A 14,463-nucleotide genomic window follows, 5' to 3' on the forward strand; every position below is an offset into this window, starting at 1 on the left:
ATTATTCTTCCATTTATTTTTTTCTTTTTCATCTTTGTTTTCCTTTAGTAAGGGTAGCTGTTTACATCCTTACTAGAACTATGACTTAAGTTTAGGGACAGAACTTGTTTTAAATTACACTTGCAAAACAACTAATTATTCAAATTTATAACAAAATATGATGTAGAAATCTTACTTGTTGTGATTTCCACCCCAGAAAGAACTTTCATTTTCGGAGAACGAATCGAAACAGTATTTTTTTCCCCTAGAAAGCATGCGTTTTTCTCCTTGGAATAGCTGTAACTCTGCCATTTTGAATGTGCAGGGTATAAGACTGGGGCACCACTTCAGTTTCAAGAGCACTATCTGTTTCTTAAGTAAGTTTTCCAAATTTGTGATGTGCTCAGAGCTTGATTCCTTCAGATTACAGTTGAAAGAGATTATACTTAACTTCAGTAATAGTGAAAAAACAATCCAATGGCAAGAACTACCAGCCAGTGTAAAATCTGGATTTAGGAAGTTAAATGAACAGTGTTTTCTAGGACCTCTCACCGTCAGAATCCCTAAGTTCATTAAAGGAACTGCAATTATACCTGCCTCACTGGGGGAACAGGCAGACTTGCAAGCTTTGGAAGCTGTTTGTGGTGCGTCGGTAGCTGTGGGTTACCCCTCCTGTGACAGTGGATGCATGCTGCTGCAGACATTAGAGCTCGGCTAGGTGGGAGTCTTGCTTATGTGACCTGATGCTAAATTTAGCACTGGTAGTTATGTTGCCTTGTCAATCACTTACATTCTGTTTAACACAATAGAGAAGTCTTTCTGATCCACGTAGTAACTAAAATTCAGTGTGTAGTACGTTGTTTTGTTTAGCAAGTGAAATTGGTAGTGTTTCAGGTTTTTAAAAAGCGGAAGACAATTTCTCTCCTGAGAAATATGATGATGTTTTGGTTTTGTTTGGGCTTTTTTTGAGACTATATTCTGAATGCATTTTCTGTCTGTTTCCTTCTCACAAGGGTACTTAATGAAATCTTATATCTATTCTTAAGATAGGGCAGTTATTACACATAACCATTTCTGTGTGTTATAATAACAGCATACTGGTTTGGATTTTGCACATCCTGTTTTTTCAGAAGTAATCTCAATATATTATCTCCTTCGTTGTCCTCATTCTTTAGTGCTTTCTGCTGATGGTGCAAGAGGGGTTCCCAGGTCTGTTAAATATATATAATCTGTTTCTTCTATGCAAATAAGTCCCAATCCTTTTGTTGATTTGGTCACACTATATTCTTTCTAGTCTTTCAGGTAATCCCTGTTATGCAATTTTTTTGAAGAAATTACTTTCTTAGATCCTAACCCTGTAAAATTTCTTACCTCACCCTTTTCCTACCCATTGAACTGTGAACATACTTTTCATAGATTGTATTATCCAGGGGTAGTGGTGTGCCAGAATGAGCTAAAATCTATTTTCAGCATATCTCTAGCCATATGTATTAGTCTTTTGGCACTTTGCTCTATTAACTGTTCTTATTGGTAACAGAGGTGGCTCAAGGTAAATCTCAGGGAGTTTTGCTACTATATATCTTAATTTTCCACAAATTATCAGGGTTTTCATGGGAAGATTAGAAAGGTGAATGGACTTTTAGTCACGAACACCTCAGAAACTTAAATTTTTTCTATAATCAAAGCTAAATAAGAACTTGTGAGTCTTTCTATTTTCAAGTCTCTTTCAATCTATATTCATTCTTGCATAGGTAGACATAGGCAAGTGTCATGCATATTGCAAAATACTATTTTTATTTTTTTTTAATTTCCTGGAGGCAAGATTTTTTTTTTCTTGCAAAATTACTGTTTTGTTAAATGCTAATAAGGCCTTTTATTAGTATATTGCTACTTTTGGTGTGTTACTAGTAGACTTGTTAGTAATTGCTGTGGTAGCGATCCTTAGATTAGGTGATGGTATGTTGATTTTAGAAAATTATTAATATAATGAATGTACTACTAGCTGGCATGAGAGAGTTGTAAATCAACATTTAAATTAAGTTACTACATTGTCTTCGAAAGTGTGCCACCTGCGTGACATTGATCAGAGTGAATTGTAGCTATTTACTGAATTTTCTTCTGATAGCATTCCTGAAGGAATCAGGGCATTTTTCTTAAACTAAAAAAAATTACTTGCTGAATTTCTTACAGATGAAGAGTACACCCAGTCTTCAACAGCTCAACACGGGTGCCCAAAATGACAGTGAAATTCTGACCAAAAGGAATTGCGAGGAGGAAGAAGATATAACAACCAGTCCCACAAGTGATGCAGTTTTCTGTGATGGCAGAAAACATGTAAGTTGAAGGATGAAGCACAACAGAACAGGTGCCTAATGGAGACAGATATAAAAGCTAAGATCTTGTGCAAAATGTTGGTGTATTTTGAATTATATTGCAAAACGAAGGAAGAATTTTGCTTGAGTTTGTATCTGATGAAAGACAGACTGTCTTTGGCACGGTCCTCATAGTAACACTGTGAACTTTTTGCAGCATAAGCCCAATCAAGTTAATAATGGGTAATTGATAGATGGATATACCCATTAATAATGAATAATTGATAGATCAGCTTCCTCTGAATTTTGCAAATGCAACTAACATTCTTCCCATTTTATATTAGGGTTGGTATCATGAACATGGTTCTTTCTAATCTAATACCTATCCTTTTCTCTTAAAACTTCATTTAACTGAAGGGTTTTGTTATTCTGCAAGAACAGTCCTAACACTTCTTGTGACTTCCTCAGTAAGCACCTGACCCTTCTTTTGTCAAGTTTGTATGTTACTTAGAGCTTATAAGGTAGAGTAGATAGCTTCTTTAATATAATTACGCTGTTGGTGTGAATTTTAAAATTAATATTTGGCAAACTGCACAAACGAAGAAGAGCATCTGCATGGAAGACAGATATGATCTTATAAACACTACTCTGCACTCTTAGCTGCTGGGTTGTGCAATGCAGAACTCCTTGGTTAACCAGTCCTGTGTGGGTGTGGTGTTTATTTTCAGAGGGAGGAGTGATCTAACACAGATATCTTAGCAGTATCTAGGGCAATGTTGCTGTGAGATTAATCACAACAGTGTCTTCGTGACACATGCTGTGTAAAAAGTTTCTAGGGCTCACATTAAAGAATATCATTCTAAATGAATGGAGACCAAACTATTTTGATTGAGTTGGTAATTTGTTACAGTGAAGGCTAGATAGCACCATACAGTTACATGTCTGTGCTGGGCCACAGAAAGGATTCTAGTCTCTTCCTTCATTGCAGTTTCATGGCCTCTGTAAATGCTAGACACAAATGTTGTTTGTATACATGGATGGACAGCATCCAAACCTTTGCCCCATAGATGAAAAGAGAACAAAGTGGCTGACGTGAGCTAGGAAACACCTTCTTTATGCACCAACATATGACAACTGGATGTCTTCGTATTTTAATGTTTCCTGAACAGTCTGCTGCAGTATGGAATATGTCATTTTTACATGGAATTGGGGGATCTTGTAGAATATTTACTGGAAGCGCAAGACCACTTTTGTTTCCTTTAATACATGATAGAATCTAACGTCTCGGCAGCGTACCCTACTATGAGCTATGTGTTAAAAGCAGTCTAGTTCAATGTTTTGTATGTTCTTAGGTTTCAGAGGTTTTTTCACTCTCTCTCTTTCAGACACTTATCCCATTTTCTCATGGGAAGCCACACAGCAGTTTTATTCGGAGGCAATTTCTAGATCTAGAAGTTACCTAAGAAAGCTTTTTCTTAGCCTAGAGAGCTTACTGAAGAGAAAAAGGCAAAGCAGTAGAATTGCAATTACAGTCATAATTTTCAGGGCTGTTAATGGAAGCCACAGAATGCTGGTTACCTTAAATCTTCATGATTTGCAGTAGCTCTACAGTCATGTCTGTAAAGATACTGATCTTTGAGGGAAATAAATGTTTTGTCCTGTTTGATCTGCAGCTACTTTTCCCAAACATTTGTCTTTTCTTAGGGGAGTTTATATAGTCTTAACAGCACTTGCACTGAGTCTGGCAATTTTGGCAAGGCTGATGTCATGGGAGAAATAGAGTTTGCCATAAGATACATCTTCAAAGCTTGCATCTTAGAAATTTGCATCAAGGGATGCAAGAACCTGGCTTATGGAGAAGAGAAGAAGAAAAAGTGTAACCCGTAAGTATTTTGTAGAGGAGAAAAAAATAAGGAAAATATTCTGTTTTTAAGATACTTACTTATGTGGTTGAAATTGATTGATATATATTGTGGTTGAAATTGATTGATATATGATGGTATGCCATATTAGCACTTTCAGAACATCCAACATATATACCCTTTTTATATATACACGCTGCAAGACAAATAGGTTTCATACCAGCACTTATTCCATTCTGACCATTTTCTGCTAGTAATTATCTCTTTAAAGTGACCAGGCAGTTGGGTATCTGTGTTGCTGATGAGCACCTTTGGATCTCAAGAATAGCTGTTCAGATTTTAGCTCTTAAATTGTGCCTGCAAAATTAATACTTAAGTGGCTAAAACATGAGATGTCATGTTCCTAATTACTGACTCACTGTGGGTCACTGGGTGATTGCTATACTACTTCTGTGCTTCCATCTTCTGTAATAAGAATAGAAATTTCAGATACTGCAACACATTTTAAAATCTAAAGCTGTTTCAAAATTACGTATTATTGTAAGAGGAAGAAATACCTACTTCTGTGGATAAAATATGCCATAGAAATTTTTGGTTGGATAGTTAAGCCTTGGTGATTTGTCTGTTTATTACTAAACGATCCTCTCTGACCATGCAGCAATCATTCATAGAAAATCACTGGGTAGAATACCTAATTACCTGTTCTTGCCCCTGCTGTCACACCGTGTTCGAGCACTTGAGTGACCACATTGGAATTGTAGAGTTGCAGTCACCTTCACCCAGAAGGAATATGGCTTTTGCACATCTTGCAGAGGATGTTCATAAAGATGAGCTTGGTGATGAAAGAGCCTTGCTAGAACAGCAGCTTATGAAATAGGGCAGTTTGGGAGCACTTCAGAAGTGGGTCAAGGTTCTTTAAGTCCCCTGGTAATTAAGCCAGGCAAACAGTTGCAGGAAGCCTGAAAGGCAATGTGGCAAGTGCTGTGTAGTGAACATTATATTCTCTATTGGTATATATTTATATATTTCTGTTGGTTTCCAAGCCAACAGAAAAAGTACAGTCAGCGTATTCACTTAACGCATTTGCTGAAAAGCAGACTCTTAACTGATGTTTAAAACCTGTTGAATTATTTAGCTTGTTGACTGGTTTGAGGTCTGACTGGCTACTTTTTAATTAAATTGATCTGGGATGATAGAGCAAGAGGCTAAAACTTCTAGTACCTAAATATTTTAAAAAGTAGTTTTACCTATGGATGAGTTTGGAAAGAATAGGGAAGATGTGTAATTTCTGCACTGACGATATGAGATACAACTGATTTTATTTACCCAGTTAGTTAATCAAGAGGCTGTTTTAAAATTGGTTTAAATCATGATACCTGAAATATATACAAGTATAATTTAAAAATATTTAGTGTTATGTTAACAATCACTCCTTTCCCTGCCAAGCTGTGAGCAAGCACTCTCTATTGCCAATACTCTTTAGTTGTGAAACCATAACACAAATACAGCACACTGAACTCATGTTAAGGGCAATATTTAAGTATTAACGTTCACGTGACCTATACATGAGAAACTTTGGGTAGGAATCATTGGTGCTTGATATTGGTCCAACTCAGCTTCCAGAAATTTTTTTTACTGGTTTTCATTGAATCAGTATTAGGGCAATTTCAAGCACTTTAGAGACTAATTTCCCACTTTCATTCTAGTGGCTGTTATAACAGTTAGCATTTGTAAGAGTTATGAATTATTATGTATTATTTGTATGATTATACCTTTTTTTGCTACATGGTACTTGGTTTTGTAAAGATGAGATGGTTTCTTCATGAACAAGCAGCAATGATCCTAAAGTTGATTGAGTTGATTTTTTTTTTTTTTTTTTTTTTGTTTCCGGGGTTGTTTTTATCATAAAGCTGCCACTACAACTAACAAGGTGACTTCCTTGGTGGCTATTTTATTAGAGGCCAATAGTATGAAAACAAAAGATTCCTATTCAGATCCTAATCCCTTTCCCAGTTAGAATAGGATTGAAACACATTAGCTGAATGATATACAGGGATCCTTACAGGCTGTCTGCTTTTATGGAGACAGGATATAAATCACAATTTGCCATTTCATTGCTTGGAAAATTACAAAGTCAATGAAATTGTTTAAGAATTAAGAAAAAACTCCTCTCATCTAATTAATTTTTCTTCTTAGTTTGATTTTTTTTTTTTCCCCCTCCTTCTGATCACTTTCCATATATCCTTCTATCTACAAGGTATGTTAAGGTTTACTTACTTCCCAATAAATCTCCTCGGAGTAAGCGGAAGACAGCTGTCAAAAAGAGCACAGTGGATCCAGAATTCGATGAGACTTTGAAGGTACTGTTTGCAATTGTGTGCCGCTAAGCACGCCTTTCCATGGTAATGTCTCCTTTTGTAATATACAACCCTGCAAGTTCACAATCAATCATCCTGATGGGGCAAATCTAGGAGTCACTGACAACACTAATTTAAAAAATCATGTTTTTCAGACCAAACAAGAGAAAATGCTTTTGGAGTTACAATGGTAAATTGCAAACCGTCAGAAGAGTCTGCCTTTGTCCGTGAAAACGCTTTTAATGAATTCCAGTGTTGTTCTGAGTTGTGGCAAAAGCAAAGTGTCTTCCATAGACACTTTTTTTCGTACCTTCAGGAACTGGGTGTATTGCAGAGCAGTTAGTATTTTGTACAAGCATCCCTTTGATCTGTTACCCCTTTTGTCAGTGCCATTGGGAGTGTCTGCAGTTAAGTGAACACTAACTGAACTCCACCACCTCTAAAATGTTGCCTGCTTCCTTTTCCCTGTGCAACTGATGCCAGGCCATCTCTTTGTAGTGTCTAATTTCACACATTAATAATCCCACCACAGAACAGTAGTTATTATTTTAATTCCTTAATGTCTTGCAATATTACTTCTTGCATCCTTGTAAGAACTGTGTGTAGAAAATAGGAGCCATTATGCTCACTTCACAGACAGTTAATGAAATGTGAAGCTGAAGCTGAGTACTGTCAGCTGGGAGAGTTTGGATTAGTTTGGTTGTTCCCAGCTCCAGTTTTGTACTCAGATCACTACAAGCCCATTTTTTGTGTGCGTCAGCGAGCTGCAATAGCACGTAAGATGATGAGTTCTTCAGTAACATGTTGTCTTGGAAAAGGTATGAAACAAAGTTAATGGAGGGACAAACTTGTATTGTTGCTCCTTGAACTACACAAAAGTTTCAGTGTTAACCCCACCTCTCGGTGTGTATGAACATCAAGAATTTGTAGTGAGTGAAACAGGCAAAATGTTTGAAAAGACAAATTTGATAATGACAAAAAAAGATTTGTGTAATATATGTAATTCTTATGTATCCCAAAGTGTGTATATACAGTTTAAGTTGGGAGAAAAAAGAGCCTGAATTTGCAATAATGGGTCCTAATTTTATAGTCCCTTTTTAATGCCAGAGTCATGCAGAACCGATAAAGGGAGAGTGAGAGCCATGCCTGAGCTGGCTGCATGAACACTAACGGTAGTTTAGTTAGAAGTCTTTTAAATTAGTTTAATTATTAGTTCATCCAGAGTAGCAGAAATGGTCAAAAGAGCATAGTGCTAGTGCAGGTAAACTACATCGTGACACTGAGATCCAACTCAGTGGGATTCAGCTGCAAATTAAGGCACCTGCATTTAAGTAGGTGTACGTGTGAGGTGTGTAGGTGCTCTTGGGAATCACTGGAGCCCAGGGTGATTCAGGGTGATTGACCCCAGAGCCTACACCCAGCTTGTGATTTGCAGCCTAAATGTGGGTATCTACGTCCTCATCCATGCCATCGCCTCCAGCTTTCAGTCCAGGAGGGCGCCGGTCACCTGTAGGCTGGGTATCACGTTTACCAGTCTCCTGTGGGTATATTAGATACCCAACTATGTCTCAAAGGGCTCTAACTATGTTTTGGGAGTAGATTCAGGCTTTATTTAGTGGTCAGGTGAATTACTTCCTTGCCCCTACTGACTGCATTGAATAGATGTCCACTGACCAGAAGGGGAGTTTTAGCACCTTTGTTGGGTGTCTTAATCTTGAACTGGCCTCCAGAGTAGCCAAATTCTGCTGGGAGTGTAAAACAGAAATATAAAAAAAAAAACAGCAAAAATGTTCAAGAATTATTTAAAGTTCTGAATTAATAATCAAAATCTTTAGCAAGGCAGGCCAAGGTATTCCTGGAATGTTGTTTCATATTTGGATGAGCATTATTTAGCATTTAAGTAATGGGGTAATATGCAAATTGCAAAGCACATTCAGACAACATGGTTCTGTCTGCATCCAGACACCTTCAGCCATGCTGCGGCTGGGCTTCCTTTGAGCAGGTTATGAGCATGGGCCTGCATTCATCCTGTGTATTGGTTTGTAAATGCTGTTTATCTTTCTAGTACAAGATTGAATACTCACAGCTGGGAAGTCGGCAGCTTCAGATCTCTGTGTGGCATGCAGGAGCACTCAAATACAGGGTGTTTTTGGGGGAAGTGGTGATTCCACTGGCAGCGTGGAATTTCGAAGATAACTCAATGCAATTGTTCAACCGGTACAAGCTCAAAGCCAAGGTGATTCTTAATTTTTGTGCTTACTAGTATCTTAAGAGCAGGATGTAGTGAAAGGTATGAAAAAGATCAGCCTTCTGAAGTCATGGGGGGGAGAATGCTGTCAATCCAGCCCATTACTAAGACGTGTTGCAAACATAAATAAGCTGTGAAAATGATGTGGAATAAAATGATTGCAGTAATGCAGGTTTCTCTATGTCCCTTTCTTCAGCTTGAAAAGCCTGAAGATGATCTTATACAGTACAGCGGCGAACTCCTTGTGTCTGCAAGACTGTCAGTACCAGCCCAGTATAAAAATTTCCAGTTTGAAGGTATAAAATGTTTCAGCATACATGAATCCCTTGGCTAGAAAAGAATTGAGATCAGTGAAGGACTGACAATGTGTCCATATAATATTTCAGTATGGCGTTGATAACAGCTACTGCAAACTGGTTTGTGGTGTATTATATTGTAAATTCATTAATCCAAACATTTGCCAACTTCATCTTTTTGTTCTTTTTACTGCCAACAAAAGCTACCCATTATAATGGCAGCAGTATGATGCATCCAGCTGTTTGTCTGGACAGCTTATGCCTGTCATGGTGTTGCCAGTAGACCTTATTCTGGAGGTGATGCAGGAGTTCTACTGCCCAAGGCAGAGCCTGCCAATTTAGGGAAAAGGTGGAAGGGAAATGGCTGCAAGGGTGCCAGACCAGCACCCTTGGCTTCCTCCAGTGGTCTCATTTTAGAGAGATTGTTTCCCTTCAAAGATGTTAGGTTCAACATGTACAGTCAGGATTCAGTTTTTGGTAGTGGAAGACTTGTGAGGTACATTAAGTATTGCTGTAGTGTGTCAGAGCAAGCACCTGCTGGTGGAGTAAAATAAACACTTTGTGGGGAGGGGACAGGACAACCTCATTTTCCTCACCTCCCTAGACCATAATGAGGTATGCAGACAGTCAGAGCTCCAGCAGCGCTCTCTGTGTTCAGGATCATAGCAATAGGTAAGAGACCAATAGAAAGATCTACTTAGCTGTTACGTTAATTTTGTTCCCTTGTCTTTTCCAGATGACCCCAAAGTTACCAGCTTGCTTGCTTCCATTTTTCGTCCCTATGCATGCCTGCGTACTGGGTCTCTGCTCTATAACTTGAGCTGTAACAGATGAGCGGTATCACACTGTGGGTTTGGCTGTTTCTCCTGCTTCTGGCTTTGTTTCAGAGAAACACTCCTGTGGGCACTGCCCTGTGTTTACTTTTCACAAATACAACAGAAAGCTCTGTGTTTGGAATAGGAATAGCAAAGCAACCTGCTACTCATTGCTTGCTTTTTTTGTGTGAATCATACACTGTATAAGCAGGTTAAAATCTTTCAAATGATCCTAATACAGCACTATGTGTCCTTATTGCAGTCGTACTGCTTTTTTTCCTAATTAGTTAGAGCAGCATCTTAGGCTAGCAGTTGAACTAACTGGTTGTTTAATGTGATAAATGCTCCTGTTTCAGGAAAAAAAGAGCAAGGAGTTCCTAACTGCCAGCTTCAGGTTATGATATTTGGGGCCAAGAACTTGCCCATGCTGAGATCTGCTGGAATGCCAAACTTATTCGTTAAAGGGTATGTATGAGACCTAACACTTCAAACAGAAAATGTCACACACATTTTGTGCAAAGGCATGCATTAACTTGTTTTCATCAGGAGACTGGCATGTGAAAGTGGCATTGTCCACGCTCTTAGTCAGACTTCCTTGTAATGGTGACATTTGGGTGTCTGCACAACAGCAGCACTCAGCAGGGCAGTGACGGGTCCCACATGCTCTTTGTGTCCTGAATGGAACTTCAGAATTTACTGATGTCATTACAATTTAGAGTTCACTAGTTTAAGTATCTGCTTTTAGATATTAGGAGAGAAAAAAAAAGTGCAAATCTAGAGGGTATTTTCATTCTTATTTTCAGTTGTGCCTTTGCGGAATTAAATTTAGCTTTGGATACATCGAAAAGGAAACTTTTAGCCTCTTTATTCTAGACATTTTAGAAGAGGAGGAACTGAATTTTTCTTCAATGCGCTGAGTAGCTTGTATGTGGGATCATTTTGCTCTCTTACTGTCAGGCATCAGATGCCATTGGAAGTATGATACTGGGGTACACTCACAACATCTCATAAAGCCATTTCACCTGCTGTGGCACCTATCTTCAGTGAAATGGGTGAGCGTTTTATTTACTGAAAGGCAGGTTTCAGGCAGCATTGGATAACAGAACGGGGAGTAAAGACTCCCTCAGCAGTCAGTAACAGCAAAGGAAAAGCAGATCAGAAGAGCTACTTGCACCCACACTGAAGGCAGACAGGAAAAGGAGCAAGCCCCAAAATAAACACAGTAGCACCATGTTCTACCTTGCACTTAAGCTGAACTTTTTTGCTATTTAAGGCAAACTGAAGGGCCCTGGTTGATTATTGCAAGTGTTCTGTTTTCTGGTTGAGAAATCAGTAACCTTGCTGAACTCTCATTGTTTTTGGGAAGTTGTCTTATCCTTCCAGATCAAGCAGAGGTAAAGCAAAAGTCTCCTGTCCTGAAGAAAGAAGCCTGTCCTCAATGGAAATACTTGTTTGTCTTTGATGGTGTTACCCCAACGCAGCTACAGCAGTCATGTCTACACTTGACTGTCTGGGATCAGTCAGCTTTCGGCTCAAGCGATCAGTTCCTAGGAGGAGCCAAGCTTGGTGCAGGTAAGTTCTTTATCACTAAAATTTGAGGGTAACTTGAGAAAAAGTTCATTTAGTTTACATTCTAAATAATAATATTTACACTGTGCTATTTATTACCTGCTGTCACGTGCCTACACATACAGCCCCAGCCCCTGTCCTGAGCAACTTGCAATCTTGGACTTTGAGCCTGCCAGAACCGATGCATGTGTGTTAATTCAGGTCTGTGCAGAAGCTCAAGGGTGTCAGGGGGAATTTTCAGGAAAGCCATTTGTTAACATGGTATGTTTTAGGGCCGGAGCCTGGCCATGTAGAAGACAGGCACAGAAAAGTTGGGTGGAGTCAACGCATCTAGAGATTTTTTTGAGACTTGTTCCTTGAGCTGTTTTCTATGAATTGGCTACTTTTAACTACTATCTCATCAAAAGAAGAACAAGAACTAATGATCTAGTAGTCTAACCTTGCTTGTATTTTTGCTTATTATTTTACACCCACAAATCAATCCAATCAATGGGAGATACAGAAAGTGAAACTTGCTCAGAAAGGCCTATTGCATGTCTGAGTTTTGGGCTCTGTTATAAGAGCAAGCCCTCTTTCTCAAGGCTGAGAAACCCTCTGCTCACTGAATAGGCCCTGTTTAACTGGCAGTTGAGCAGGGAAGTATTGTCACTTGAAGACTGCCCAATGGAGTCTCCCCCCTCTGTCTTCCCAGAGAGTAAGTGCTTTGGTTTCAGTATTTGAGATAAAAGGCTCAAAAAGATTCAGGCTCAGCCACTTTGTTATGGTATCAACATGCACTTTAGAGGAGTATTCTCACTAGTCATAACTCCGTGCTGTGCAGGCTTCCTCATGAGCTTCTTTTGATTGTCCTACCCTGCATTTTCCTTTCTGCTAGAGCAGGGACTACCTGCTTCTGGGTGAAGATGACTATCCAAGCCCTAACGCTAGTAATGCATTGAAGTCACTGGAGATGAACTGAAGCAGGAGGCTTTGTGCCATTCTGCTATTTTTAGTATGCGCACTTGCTCCTCTGCTTTTAAGTCATACAATGAAAAAATTTTTCTTTGTTGCAAGCTGAGAGTGAGTGATCCTAGTTTAACAGGATGTAAACAATGCTTCAAAAGTGTACTACAGTTTATTGCAATTAATGCCTTAGGAGCTACAGAACAGCTGAAAGTGCTGTAGAAGTGGGAGAAGCAGGTTGGTTGTTACCTAGACAATTGGGCCAGAAGTTGGGTAAGGCCAAGTGAAAAGTAACCCTGTGACCTTTCCTTTTGGTTTCTTGCAGAGGAATCATTTGGCTGTACAGACCTTGTTTCTCAGCCAGTGCTCCAATGGCAGGAAGTGCTCTGCAGTCCAAACACATGGATGGACTTTACACTTGTACTGCATTCAAATAAGGAAAACTTTAAGTCATGAGAGATTACTGCACAACGACTTTTCCCTCCCCATGTGTGATGTTTTAAATTCAAGTGGCACATACCTTTCAGCTCTGGGGAAAGTGTGTGACATTCTGAAGGTTTTATTTCTCTGAAAGTTACAGCTTTGTTATCTGTGTCTGTGGCTGGAGTACAAGGTCAGTATTGTTTCTTTAGGAGTGACAAACTCAGTTTGAAATGAATTATGCTGGCAAGACAACAGTAGACACATGATATGCAGTTTTCCACTTCTGGGCACAGAACTGCAATTATTTAATTTAATCACAGATAGGAATACTTCTTAGAGAAAATAACTTACATTAAAGAAGTTTATGCTTTCACTCTGATCCTGATGTTTTATACATGTTCAGAGAGAATTAAAAACTAGCTTATCTTTAAAAAACTAGCTTATCTTTAACTGTTTGCTGCAGATGGGTGATGCTAACACCTCTGTGTTTCAGAGTTATCTACAGTGCCAGTATTACTTCACATGACCCTAAAAAGCTCTGGCCTGTGGCCACATGCCTTTCAAATGTGTGCTGTATCACAGTGCTTAAAACCAGTTAAATGTACATATTTTCCCTCAGCAGAAGTGTGGGACAACAGCTAATAGAATAAATGTAGTTGTAGGAAGTTCCTTGTTCTTACCAGCTGCTGACGTAAGACAGTATTAACAAGTGCTGTATACCATATGGATCAGACAGGACAGGAGTTTAGCTAAACTTACCATTTATTCATGTGAACTGGTGGAAATGCAAAAGCTTAAGGCCCAACCACTGTGTCAGTTCACTTTGCCTCAGATGTAGTATTACAGTCAGCAGAACCTTCATATGTACAACTCTAACTAGTGCTGCTGCTGTATACCTCTTCCCTGGGACTCGGGTGAGGATGGTCACGCTAGTCATCACAGCAAGTATTCTCCTTTCTTCCTTTCCAGGTCAATGTGGCTTTCAAAGACTTAAGAGTTAAAGGCAGAGGGATTCATATGCTAAGCTCACGAACTGAGAAAGCAGTAGCATACCTTACACAAAATACACCCCACACAAGAAACACTTGACTCCAAGTCCTTTGTTACTTTGCAGATCTTTTATTTAGATGTTGGTGCTGCAAATAAAAAAACCACACAAGATTCAACTCAAGTATAAAGCAGCATACACGTTGTAAATGGAAGAGAAGAGCTGACAACATACTGTATCTCACTTTCTAACAGATTTTCAAGGAAAGAGGGAGAGTAGTGGGGAAGGAATGGTCACAGAAATGCTCTCTAGTAGAGAGAATACAACTGTGATATAAACAAGCAGTCCCTTCATCTTTGGAGTCTGAAACTTTAAATCAAACATTTAAAAAAATTAGAAAATTTGTTAGAAAAATAGGTGCAGTAAAATTGTATATATTGGATCATGTGTACATATAACAATTTTCATTAAGTAAAAAAATGATCTTTACAAATAATGCTTTATAGCAAATAATCAGCTGCACTGTATCAGATTACAGCATTGTTTAGGCATTTTTACAGATGCAAGTCTTATTAAATCTGAAAAGTAACAAAATATACAGAGCAAAACTATTTCCCTTTAAACTAGTATTGCATGGTTTTTTAATATATATATATATATATATAAATACTA

At 38.6% G+C, this 14,463-nt stretch overlaps 1 protein-coding gene across 1 annotated transcript in view; it reads left to right on the forward strand.

Moving 5' to 3' along the window:
• SYTL3 (synaptotagmin-like 3) overlaps window positions 1–12,836 on the forward strand; it is a 28,921-nt gene extending 16,085 nt beyond the window's left edge. The window contains exons 8-15 of the mRNA XM_009577735.1: window positions 2,170–2,313; window positions 3,996–4,174; window positions 6,411–6,513; window positions 8,576–8,746; window positions 8,955–9,054; window positions 10,226–10,334; window positions 11,236–11,441; window positions 12,706–12,836. Coding sequence (XP_009576030.1) covers window positions 2,170–2,313; window positions 3,996–4,174; window positions 6,411–6,513; window positions 8,576–8,746; window positions 8,955–9,054; window positions 10,226–10,334; window positions 11,236–11,441; window positions 12,706–12,836 — 1,143 coding nt within the window. The remainder of the gene's footprint in view (window positions 1–2,169; window positions 2,314–3,995; window positions 4,175–6,410; window positions 6,514–8,575; window positions 8,747–8,954; window positions 9,055–10,225; window positions 10,335–11,235; window positions 11,442–12,705) is intronic.
• Window positions 12,837–14,463: the final 1,627 nt, after the last annotated feature.

The sequence above is a fragment of the Fulmarus glacialis genome, unplaced genomic scaffold (assembly GCF_000690835.1).
Source record: "Fulmarus glacialis isolate BGI_N327 unplaced genomic scaffold, ASM69083v1 scaffold105, whole genome shotgun sequence".
NCBI lineage: Eukaryota > Metazoa > Chordata > Aves > Procellariiformes > Procellariidae > Fulmarus > Fulmarus glacialis.